Consider the following 12,662-nt stretch of genomic DNA (forward strand, 5'->3'; position numbering starts at 1 on the left):
ATGATCATGTCTGTTAACAGTCCAGTCAGTACTTTAGACCAAGCCTATCAATCCACTCCTTCTGTTGCAAGGAACTAGGCTGTTTCTCTCCTTTCTCATATACTCCTCATATTCTGTATTCTACATCAGCTAGAACTTAATACTAAGCCAGGGTTAATAAATAACTTTACCTTGGTAGATAAGCCGAGGCTCTCCTTTTATTTTCTTAACAACTTTCCCTCCTGTTGCAAATGCCTTATGTTTTGATTTGTACGGACAGACCAGAGAGACAGACAGACAGAGAGAAAGAAATCATTATTCTCAGATCAAATACATATAGCTGACTCGGGATATTTTTCAAGTGGTGTTTTAAAGCTGTCAAGATTAGTAAGGATGTGATAAGTGTTGACTTTTCTAACAGGAGTTTGAGTCATTCCAGCTGCCATTGGGGTGGGGATGTGGTTGGACAAGACCTAAATCTTGGATAGTAAAATATTTCAAAGCAGCCTATTTTCATTTTTAAAGCAATATCATAATGTAAACCACATATTCATGATATGAAAAACAATTTCACTTTATTTTGGAACTTGGATCCCAAGTAGTTGTGCTACGTTTTATGAGGAAGGTGTTCTTCTATTCAATAGTTTTAAAGTCATGAGGGGAGGAAACAATGTTACCTACTTCAATGTTTTGGGCTTATAGTGAGTTCTCAGTGAACAACTGTTCATTGATTGGATCCAAAGTAAAGGAATTAGAAATAGCAAACCAATAATAAAATACTCAAATATCCTTCTTGCCCTGTTGCCAAAATCATGTTAGTCATCAGTCACCTTATTTGTTTTTCGAGAAGAGCTGGTATGCTGTCTCCCACACGCACCCCACACTCCTATCATACAAAATATCAGTATCGGTATTAGAGGCAGCGATTATCGTTCAACATAACAAGAACTTTAAAATTTTTTCTCTAATCCTTATATTCACCTACAAGGCAGAAGTTACTTTCTTTTTTTAATCACAGAGTAAACACACAAAATTAACTAGCTTACAAGATTATACAGCTAGAGAAGCAGTACCGTACGGCATTTAAGTTCATGGACTGTAGCATCAATCACACAGTCATATATTTGAAATCTAAATCCTCTTTTTCCACTGTAAGTTGTTTCACCCCTCTAAGCTTTTTATCTTCCCTTTTGAGTTGTTTGGAGATTGAGTGAGATACTCAATGGAAAGACATTATTAAGTCTTTTTACTTTACTAATGGGGGGGACATATCGGGTGCAACCCCCCCTCCCCCACATACACACACACTCATGACCATTATGGCAAAGCCTGTTATCGCAATCATATTGTTCTCAGACATTTATGCTTCCCCTTGAGTACTATAGTCTCTCTACACTTCTCTGGTTTTGCTTATTTATCTGCCTTTCACCATCCAACTAATGTTTCTTTTCTCACACCATAATATGAGCAGAAATAATTATGTTCTCATTCACCCTGCAAGTCAAAGGATAGTTTCTTCAAAAATTATTCCTGCATCTCGAAACTAAGCTAGGTCCCTGTAGAATCCAATATATTATTCTCTTGTATTACTTACCATGTCCTGTAAATGTGCCTACCTGTCTGTGTCTGCCAACAGAGTGTGAGATCTCAAAGATAAGGACTATGCCCTTTTATTCAATATCCCTCAACCCCTAACACAGGACCGGAGCCATGAAACATAACAAATATTAGAAAAGTGGATGAATCACAGAGGGCTACCAAGGCTGTCATCCATGTGGACATTCCAAATTGGAGTGAGCTGGCACTGAATAAGAAGGTGAACCAGGGATTCAAGAAACATGTTGCCATTGCTGCAATTATGTGGTTTTTTCCCCTTTGGGGCGAGGTGCAAATTTAAAGGCCAAATGCTACCAAAGGAAATGCATAAGTGCAGAGAATTCAGAATTATTCCCTCTTTCCTTCCGAAGTCTTTGGGAGCCTAAATTTACCCGACAGCAGAGACGCTAGGCCCCTCCTAACACTAGAGTAGTAAGTGGCATTGCCATCCACAGGTCACTGGAAGTTCCTCGGAGAACAGAGCTCCTGGGAAGTGCTTCTCAAACTTTATGGACAAAGTTTATAACAGGTGATGTTCAAATGCAGGTTTTGATTCAGTTGTACTCTGTCTGGGAGGGAATTTCACAAAAGTTATGAACAGTGTTTAAAAGCAAACAAACAAACAAACAAAAAAGGGGACGCCTGGCTGGCTCAGTCAGTTAAGCATCTGCCTTCTGCTCAGGTCATGATCCCGGTCCCAGGATGGAGCCTCGGGGCCTCGGGTCAGGCACCTGCTCTCCCTCTGCCACCCCCCCTGTTTGTGCTCTCTCTCTATCAAATAAATAAATAAAATATTTTTTTAAAAAAATAAGAGGCATTTTATTCCAGATCAGCGTTTCTCAGCTTTGGCTGTGCATCATAAAGACCTGGGAGCTTCTTAAAAGTAGGACAGCAGACCAACTGCGGTGGCTGCCCCCACCCCCGTCTGTCACTGAAAACTGGGCGGGGGGGGGGGGGGCGTGTACTTCTTTGGGGTGATCCTGACGTGCCGTCTGTGTGGGGACCACTGCTGGCCGGTCTCCGTGCCTCTGCAAGTCTGGCCCAACCCCTGGGACAAAGTGTCTGCCACTGATCCGCGACAAGATACCGACCCAAGCTGAGAGTAAGCCTTTAGGAGCTTTTGCAGCAATATGACAAATCAAGTTTCTATCCAGTGACTCTAATGATGAAAAGAGATGGAGTCACCTGGAAAAACCACTGACATCTCAAGCAGCCTTTTGATTGCCGCTGGAGGAAAACTTCTGAATAACCAACGCCCACGGCTGGCGTGGGGCTCCGCGGCCCGTGGGCAGGCCGGGTGGGCAGGCCGTGGACGGGCGCATCCCGGGCGCGGCGGCCGCGGTCGGCGCAGGCGGGGGGCGGGCTGGGGGCGGCTCGGGGGGCCTCGGGGCGGGGGCTCAGCCCGCAAGCTCCCTTCCCTCCAGCTGCCCAGACACGCACAGTCTCGCGTAGCACAGCAGGTGCGGGCCCCACGGAGCGCGCGGGGGGGGGGGGGGCGCCAGGCGACCCGGGGCCGCGGGGGTCACGGGGGCGACTGGGCGGAGGCGGGGGCCCTTCCCGGACCCCGAGGGCGGCCGCGCGGGGCGACCCTGAGCTGCGGGGTGACGGGGCGGAGGCGGCCCCCCCTTCCCGGGCCCCGAGGGCGGCCGCGCGGGGCGCCAGGGAGCCGCGGGGCGGGGGCGGGGGCGGGGGCGGGGGCGGGGTCAGCCGGTGTCGCGGGCGCCCGCGGGGCCGGCCCGGGTCTCCCTCCGCCGCCAGGCGCCACGCAGGCAGCCGCGGCCCGGCCGTCGCAGCAGCGCCCCCAGCCCGCGGCGAGCTGCGGGGCGACGGGGCGGCCGGCGGGCGCGGGGCCGGGCCGGCGGGCGCGGGGAGCGGAGCGGCGGGCGGCGCCCCTGCACCATGAACAGGCTGCGCAAGTTCTTCCGAGGCAGCGGGCGGGCCCTGGCGTTCGTGTTCGCGGCGTCCGTCCTCTGGCTGCTCTTCGACATGGCAGCGCTGCGCCTGTCCTTCAGCGACGCCGGCTCCCGGCTGCTCCAGGCGCGCGGCGTCCGCAGGGAGCCGGTCGGATTCCAGGCGCGGCCCGGCCCGGCCCAGGCGGCGCCCCCGCACGGCGGCGGGGAGGGCGGGAGGCCCCCGGCGAGGCCGCGCGGGCGGGACCCGGGGCCCCGGGAGCGCCCTCGGGGGGCGGCGGGCACCGCGCTGCGGGCTGACGCCGCCCCGGCCGCGGCCCCGACGGACGGGAGGACGCGCCGCGCGGGAGGCCGGGTCGCCGCTCGGCGGCCCCCTGCGCCTCTGCAGCCCCGGGCGGGGGCTCGCGCCGGGCCGCGCACCGCCCAGCGGGACCTCGGGCCCGCGGCCGCGGGGGGCACGGCTCGGGGCACGGCCCGGGGCACGGCTCGGGGCACGGCTCGGGGCACGGCTCCGGGCACGGCTCGGGGCACGGCTCGCGGGGCTCCGCGCACCCCCCCCGCAGCCGCGCCCGGAGGCCGAGCGGCCGCGACCTCTGCGCGCGCGGGCCCCGTGGGCGCACCCGCCGAGGCCCCGACGGCTCCCGGGCTCCGCGCTGGCCCGCGGGCGCCGGCGGCCGGGCGAGCCCCGGGGGAGGGCGGCGGCCCCGGGGGGGGCGCGCGGCCCGGCAGCCCAGCGGTGCCCGAGCCCCGGGGAGCCGGCGCCCTCGACGCAACGGGGCCTCCGAGCCGAGACCTAGCCGCGAACCGAGGCGGAGCCGGCGAGACCCTCGCCGTTTCCCAGCCCGGGGCCAGTTCGGGAGGCCCCCGGGGGCGGCCAGCCGGGGAACCCGGGCGGGGAGCGGGGCCGGCGGGGGGCGCGGCCACAGCGGCTGCCGGGGGGGCGCCCGGTTCCTCCGCAGGCCACGTTGTGATCGTGAGCAAGGAGGAGCAGCCAAGGCCGGAGCCCAGGCAGGTGCCTGGAACAGAGGCGGGAACCGAGGCCGAGCCCCCCGCTGCCCTGGGGGACAAAGCCACCTCCGGGAAGGGAAGCCAGGCCGCCGCCGCCGCCGCCGCCGCCGCCCCCGCCCCGGCCGAGCCCCCGCGCGCAGGAGCGCCCCCTGCAGGCCTCCGCCCAGGTCGCCGAGGAGCGCCGTCACCTGCACAGCCCGCCGTGCGCCGGGTGTCGGGGATCGACGCCACACTTTCTCCCAGGGACCCCGAAGCCCCGGGCCAGTTTGGACGGCCCGTGGTCGTTCCCCGTGGGAAGGAGAAGGAGGCAGAAAGAAGGTGGAAAGAGGGAAACTTCAACGTCTACCTCAGCGACTTGATCCCCGTGGACAGAGCCATTGAAGATACAAGACCTGCTGGGTAAGATCCGTTCCTCTTCTCTTTCCTCCACCTGCAGTACTTGGGCCTTTATGTAGAGGAGAAGATTCGTGTCTAGATAACGTTGCGTGATTGTTGGTCACCTGGACAACTAGAGCAACACCACTCGCTGCACACGTCCAGGTAGTCCACGGAGAAAACTTGCGACCTCGCATACCCGCCGTGTTCCCCCTCCACCTCACTTCCCCGACAGTTGGGCTCTCACCCCTACTAGCTCAGGTTCCATTCCTTTCCTCTACTGAAAACCTATTAAAATTATTAGGCGGGCTTCATTCCTAATGAGGTATATATAAATGGCGGAGCTTAACATGCCATCCCATTAAAATAGTGACAATGAAGCGAATTCTCAATTTCGGGACTTTACATCATTAGCGAGTTTGGCAGGGATCTATTTGGGAAATGAGCACAGAGCAGGTGCCTTCTAGGCCTCCCCGGAATGGTAGCGTATGATGAGTGATCACCATAATGGCAAGTGAAGAAAGGACTCCAGGTCCCTAAAATTTAATACCCTTTGTAGGGGGGATGGTAGACATTTCAGGAGTTCAGTCATAGAGGAAAAATAATGTTGGTACAAGTCAATCAATTCCTAAACTGCGACACCGACAGGATGTATGAGAGGACATAAGTCACCACTTGTATGTTTAGAACTTCACCGTTTACAAAGAGCCTGCTTACACATCACACGAACCTCGTAAGAGCCCCGGAAGGGAGCCAGCAGATATTAGGGGTTCGAATTACTAGATGAGGGCACTCAGAAACTGTATCACTTTCCTAGCTGTCTCCTCTGAAGGTGCTCAGTGAGCCTTTCGTGAACCAGTTCATCAATGAACCAAACTCCTGTGACCACATGACCAGGAGGTGGCTCAAATCACAAATATCTCATCTGATTCTAACGTAGTTTGGTTCCTGGTTCTTTTTGGCCCACTCATAAGAGAGGGTACCTTGCAGCCATATGTTTACTATCCATTAGTTGATAATACAGTTCCCCGCATGCCCTGATATTCAATTCCTGAGCCAAACAATATTTGCCTAGAAGTTGGAATTAGGTAATGTCAAGATTTGAACTTAGCACCTGTGGGGTGCAGGCCAATGGCCTTGTCTGGCCTCTGTGGCAAACTCTTGTTTGTGGTCTGTGTGGTCAGCGTCACCGGGTGGAAGGCAGATGCAGATGTGCCTGTCCTGTTAGTGACAGGAGCCTCTTCACTGCGATGTCAGCTAAGGGAAGCCGTTTTCAGCTCTCTCCGTCATCGGCAGGCGGCTACCAGCTAAGCACCGTGCCACTCATGTCCCTTACCCTGATAAAACTCATAACCCGGGAGAACACAAATATGCCCAACATTAAGATGATGAAACTGAGGCCCTGGGAAGTGATAGTGTCGGTGGTCCTAGAGCAGTGAACGTAAAGGCGTTACTGAAATCCATGCTCAGAATTGTGCTGTGCTCTTTATCTCTGGCTGATTGCCCGTCAGAGGGACCCGAAAAGTTACATTGGACCAGCTCCGATTGAAATCCTGCACATCACATGTCACACCTATATTTACGTGTGCACACAGAAATCTGCCAGCTTTGCACACGAAATGCCAGAGAACGAAGCGGGGGTCACGGAGCTTCATTCCTGCTGCCTCCGGTGGCCTGGCCCACTGCTCAGGAGCCCGGGGAACAGTCAGCCACTGCCCAGGGCCCACAAAGGGCGACGTGTGAGGGCCAGCCGCCAGAATAATGATGCGAGTTCTGGAAGGCTCGACGCTGCCCAGGGCCTACTAGCTTCTGAAAATTGGTCTGTGGAAGATGAAGGTGGCAGGAACGGCACAGTCAGGCTCTGTCTTCTGAAGGAGGCTGTCCCGACTGAGGAGAAAGTGACACGTGTGCTTGAGAGAATGAGTCAGACAGCATGTGGCCAGGCCCCCTCCCTCTTATCACACAACCCACCTTGGCTAAACATAGGCGCTCTCGGCAAGCTGCCTCCCTGATGCTCCACGCCACCAGGATGGAGGTGACACTGTGGCCACCAGGGATCCTATGCACAGGCCCCGCTGAAGCATGTACAGCCCTGTGCGCCACTCTTCCTTGAGAGGGGGTAAATTAATTTTCTTTTCTTTTCCCCAAATCCTCTGACTCTAAATACATGCAAATTATGTATTCATATGGGTAAAGGTTGGGAGAAAAGGCAAATGAAAAACATTTGATTCATCAGGTTGGCACAATTTGAAGTTTCCTTACTTTGATTTTATTTATTTTCAGCCTTGCGCAAAAAGTAAATGAAATGCCTTCAAGAATGCACACTATAAGGTTTAAGAGTCAGCACGAGGGGGAGATTATCATAGAATATAATAACAGAACATGTGAGAGAGAGAGACGGGGAGAGACCGAGAGATCTATAAGAACACAGGCGGACAGGAGGGCTTGCCTTAAAATTAGCTACAGCAGCAGCCCACGAAAGCCCTTAAATTTTGAGAGTTCTGGGGCTATCTCCCTCACTGCTAGTTACATTTCCCAAAAATGCTCCACTATGGAATGATTAGCGCAGTAACTGGCATATGGCAACTGCTTATTGAATATACATTGAACCCCCAAAAAGACAAAAACCATAGATGTGCTAGTATGTTTATTTAAATTCAATTCCTGTGAGTAAAGATCTTAACTAGTTACCAGTTGATCTTCTTAGGAATGATTTAACCGGTAACACTAGGACGAGGTTGGCCCTGAGAAGGAGGGGCTCCGGGCATCAGGCCCAAGACCCTTTCACCTGCCCTGGTTCCAAAATCAAACACTTTTTTCTGAAACTGCTCTTCCCTCCTTTTCTCCTGAGCCCCAGAGAACCATTTCTAACTTCTGGAGGTGCAATCGTGGCCTCTGCCAAAAGCACAAGGACCCCTGGCTGTCATCCTTATTCTCACTCTCCTTTACAATGCCACCCTAAGTCTCTGTCCCTAGCAGCGTAGCTGGAGCTTTCTGCATATGACATTCTCTCTACTGTGGCCCCTTTGCATTAAGAAAGTATCTCATTGGGACGCCGGGGTGCCTCAGCAGTGGAGCATCTGCCTTCGGCTCAGGGGGTGATCCCAGGGTCCTGGGATCTAGTCCCGCACCAGGCTCCCTACAGGGAGCCTGCTTCTCCCTCTGCCTGTGTCTCTGCCTCTCTCTCTCTGTGTCTCTCATGAGTAAATAAATAAAATCTTAAAAAAAAAAAAAAAAAGAAAGAAAGAATCTCATTACCCTGTTCCTGTACATCATGTTTGGTACCATCCACTGATGTTCCTCTTAACTGGTGCCTTCCCACTGGCCCCACCATCCTGCCCTGCAGAATCCTCACCCTTTTCTCCCACACGTACTGGCCTGGCATTACTCAAAATCCAGCTGCAGCTTATCTCCTCCGGGACCATGATTCAACCGTGACCTCTCAATTCCAACAACCTTTAATGTGCTCACGGCTACTGAAACACTCCCCGTCGTGTGCTCTTCCTTCACCAGCGCCTCACGAATCTGTTTTGTGTCCTCAGTATCAGCTTCTCAGGAAACTCTGTCTTTCATTGTTTGCCCCCCGTTGCACTAAGCAATATGGCCTTAAAAGGTATGTTTCTCAGACATGCATTTTGAAAATCGATACTATTTTAAAACAGTAAATGAGAGGTAGCTATTCAAATATGGCATGCAGTAAGTCTTTTTATAAATTAGTAATGACTTCCTTATTTTTCATTTTGAATATATACAGTAGAATGGTATCTCGTGTAGGGTAAATACACCCTAACACTGTGATCTGTTCATTGATTCATACTTGTTCTTTAGTTCATTGTTTTGTTGCTTAGTTTTTCATTTTCATGTTTTGACTTTCAAGGGAGGAAAAATCTCATTTTATTTATAACAATGTTGGATGTCAGTAAGTAAAATACAGTTTTGCCTCTAAAATATGCTTCAAATACAAATTTTATAGTCATTTTGAAGTTCCATATTTAATCTCTTTTCTTTATAAAAAGCTAATCCTTACACTTCTTGCTCTTACTTATCGAACTCTGCTGCAGCCAGCAATAATCCATCAATATACACAGAGTTTGCTAAACCATGGTCCTAGCTATGGAAAATGCAGGGCCAGGGCGTGCTACGGAAGGGAGTCCTTCTCCTGGCCTGCCGCTATCTAGGGAAGATGAAACTCCAAAAATGAACTTATTTTAAGAGTGCACTTCTGGAATCTGTTTTAGAGAAAAATGACTCAAAAAATTTTTCACTGCCAGCATTTAGTTTTTAAAGTACAATGAGAGTTACAGCATGCTGTTCCACCACTGCTGCGTCGTCGTGAGGCTACTCGACTGCTTAATTTAATGCTTGGCTTTTCCTACAGAACTCTGGCAAGAGCCTCTCTAAAGCAATGAAAACCGATCTTTACTCTCTTGGCCCAGAGCTGGGGCTGTCAACCAATAATTTGATTCCTTCCTACACAGAGAGTTTTCTTCTGGCACATATGAAAAGCAAAGGAGAGCACCGTGCATTTGCCACAAACCAGTCTAAATTACCGAGGGGAAAGAAAAAACTTTGTAGGACCTTCATTTCCACCCCCTCCACCCCTCCCAATCCTACTGAGGTCAAAAACCATAACTAGTAAATTACTAGAGGAGGAGGAGGAGGAGTCAGGAGAGAAAAAATAAACTGACCACGTATCTTTCTGAAGTTCAGGCTCCTGAAAGTTTATCCGGCTGGGAGAAAAGAGAAACTTGAAAGTTAAATGAAGTTCAAATTATTTTGACACAGGACGGGTATTTCAATTGATGAAATGAGATGGCTTTTGTGACTAACAGTGAAGAGGGAGATTTATCTAAAACTGACCCAGAAGAGCTAGCTCCCTGGGAAACGGAACGGGAGCAGGAAAGAAATATCTGACAGGATGACCTAAAAAGGTTCTTTCTGGTGCTTCTGAATCATCTGTGTGTGCGTGTGTGTGTGCGCGTGTGCATGCACATTTGTGCGTCTGTGTGTGTTAGAGCACAGTGTGCTTTTTCACTGAAAAGTCACATCGGCGAGCAGGAAATAAAAAGCAAAATTTGTTTAGAAGGTACAGGCTAGGGCAGCCCCGGTGGCTCAGTGGTTTAGCGCCGCCTTCAGCCCAGGGCCTGATCCTGGAGACCGGGATCGAGTCCCCCGTCGGGCTCCCTGTGTGGAGCCTGCTCCTCCCTCTGTCTGTGTCTCTGCCTCTCTCTCTGTGTCTCTCTCTCTCTCTCTCTGTTTCTCCTGAATAAATAAATAAATAAAAAATAAAATAAAAAAGAAGGCACAGGCTAGCCCGTAGCGGAACAAAGGTTATATGTGGCCAAAAGATGACACAGAGCCTTCCAATAGGTTAGTTGACCGCAGTCTCCCCATCACTCGAGAGTAACGAGGAGGAAGATGATCAGAGGACATAAAGCACATTTCTGCTACTAACTCAAAGGGGAGAAAACAATTAAACAGGGTCTGCTTAATGTAAAACTGAGAAATGTTAAAGCAGGTCAGTGACTTTTTCTCGTGAATGCCCCCGAAGACCTAGAAATGTCTCTGGGACAGAGGAGTGAGTAAACGGAGGAATCGAAAACCTATGTTTGCTTCTCGTTTGCTCATCTAATCCCTGTGCTCATTTAACCGCCCGCCCAATTTGATCAAACCCTTGCTGCAGGGTTGCCCCGGGTCCCTTGGCCCCCACAGTAACTACCTGCGGGCCGGCCCGGGCCACCCACCGGGAGCTGCGCTTCTCAAGAAGGGAAACAGGGTTTGCTCGAGGGTCAGAAAATTGCGGATAAAGAACAGTGTGGGAAGCTGTGTTTTGTTGTTTGCTTTCAAAATGAAAGGAGCTTTGAGAGTCCCCTCTATGTTTAAAAAAAGTCTACATTATTCCAAACTAAGTCATCTCCTCCGCTGGCCCCGCTGCGAAATGCTGGTGCTGGTGTGGACGTGCGCGAGGGAGCGGGTCGGGAGCTCCGCCTTCGGAGCCCGGGGATGGGGGGCCGCAGCGCCCCGTGCCCCTCGGCCTCCTGTTGCTTGTCGCCCACGCGGGCCGGTCCCTCCGGGTGCCCCCCCCCGCCCCCCTCGTGGGCCCCGGCGCAGGAGGCCTGGCCGGCGGGCCCGTGTGCGCCCCAGGAACCCCAAGTGCGTGCGTGTGTAGTGTCGGGTGTACACGAGCTCCTGCACGAGCTCCTGCTCGAACCCGTCCTCGCGGCAGCAGCATGAGGGACCCGCTGTCGCTCTCTAGTTTGCAGCCAGGCTCGGAAGAGCAAGTGACCCGTCCGCTGTCCCCGCAGGCCGAAGCCGAGCTGTGGATTCCAAGGAAGGTTCCCGACTCCTCATTCCAGGCCCCTCTGCCCAGGCTGCGGCTCCTCCTTCCTTCCCCTCTGCTCCCTCACAGGCATTCAACTTCGCCAGAAATTAAAACCTCTCTCTCTTCCTTGCCCAGGGGCCAGCGGTCTGCGGAAGGCATTAGTTTTGCACTTGACGGGGTGCCTGGGCCGTGGTTTCCTATGTGGCGCTGAGCAGAGGGGAGCCTGAAATGCCGACCCCGCAGCTCCGGGGGAGCCAGGCCGAGCCCCCAGCCGGGTGTGGTGCCAGGGCCAGGGCCCTGGCTGCAGGGCCAGATCAGCAGGGTGTCCTGTGGGAGCACAGGGTACCCCCGGGGCAGGGAAGGGGGACCCCAGCCCTGCTCTGAGAGAAGGCCTGGACCTGATGGGTAGGGAGTCAGAGAAGTAGGGAGAAAGGGTAAAAACAAAATTGATCCACTAAGAAACTGAAGGAAATCCGACATGGGGTGGGGGGGGGACCAGGCCCGGGAGAGTCAGCAGAACCCGGACCCCTCAGGACCTGGTCGTGCCTCTTCTGAGGACCAGTGAGGGAATGTGGAAAGGTGTAAAGCCATAGGGAAAAAAAAATTAATTCACCTTTTCTCAAAGGTCTCATGATCCGGAGGGAAGCACTCATGGGTGAACCAGACTCAAGCTGCGTAGACAACACGAACGTTAGTACTAGATGAGGCGTCCATGTCCATCTAATCCAGTCCTTACACTACAGAGAAATCCGAGAAGGGAAGTGATTTGCTCCAGGTCAGAGCTACCCCCCAGGTGCCCTATCACCAGCCCAGAACCACTTCGGCCACATTACACCACCCCTGCTCTTTTCCCTTTCATCCTGACTTCGCTCTGACACCTGCCTACTCAAAATAGGCAGCTGGTCAAGTGGGGAATGTTGATCCTGGGCCCGGGAGCTTTGATGGCTATAGGGTGACCTCAGGACCCCCAGCCTCCGCTGGCTGAGCCCTTGGGATAGAGGGGGTGAGTGTGACTCAGGGTTGTCTACCCTAGAAAGAGCAAAACATAAAAGTAAACTTTTTGTACAGCTGTGCCCTGTTATCAGGGAAAGGCAAAGAAGCCCCAATATATTGAAAGTCTTGGAGAAAAGAATACAATTCTGGACGGAGCTCCGGCACTGGATTCTTGATTCCCCTTCTGATCCTCCCGAAGATAGCAGAGCTTGGGGAGGGTAGGCCCCTGAAGGCTCACCTCCAAGCACTCGTTGAATTGCAAATCGAGGTTGAGAAATAGTCTCCTCGACCTTCTGTTCACACCTGAGAAAACTGAGACTTGATCCACATAGTACATTTTGATGGTTTTGGAATAAAATGAAAAATTCATAAAAATGAGAGAATGTTATCATTCCCCAAATCTTATGATTTGAACCCTTCTTTACTGGATTAGACGACATTCAAATCAGGTGGGTGGCTGAGCATTCAGCACACACGAG

The 12,662-nt window shown here is 52.6% G+C and overlaps 1 protein-coding gene across 1 annotated transcript in view; it reads left to right on the forward strand.

Annotated features, from left to right (window-relative positions):
• Positions 1 to 3,435: 3,435 nt before the first annotated feature.
• Positions 3,436 to 12,662, forward strand: part of GALNT5 (polypeptide N-acetylgalactosaminyltransferase 5) — a 46,802-nt gene continuing 37,575 nt past the window's right edge. The window contains exon 1 of the mRNA XM_035696959.2: positions 3,436 to 4,892. Coding sequence (XP_035552852.2) covers positions 3,475 to 4,892 — 1,418 coding nt within the window. The 5' untranslated portion in view covers positions 3,436 to 3,474. The remainder of the gene's footprint in view (positions 4,893 to 12,662) is intronic.

The sequence above is a fragment of the Canis lupus genome, chromosome 36, assembly GCF_003254725.2.
Source record: "Canis lupus dingo isolate Sandy chromosome 36, ASM325472v2, whole genome shotgun sequence".
Taxonomy (NCBI): Eukaryota; Metazoa; Chordata; class Mammalia; order Carnivora; family Canidae; genus Canis; species Canis lupus.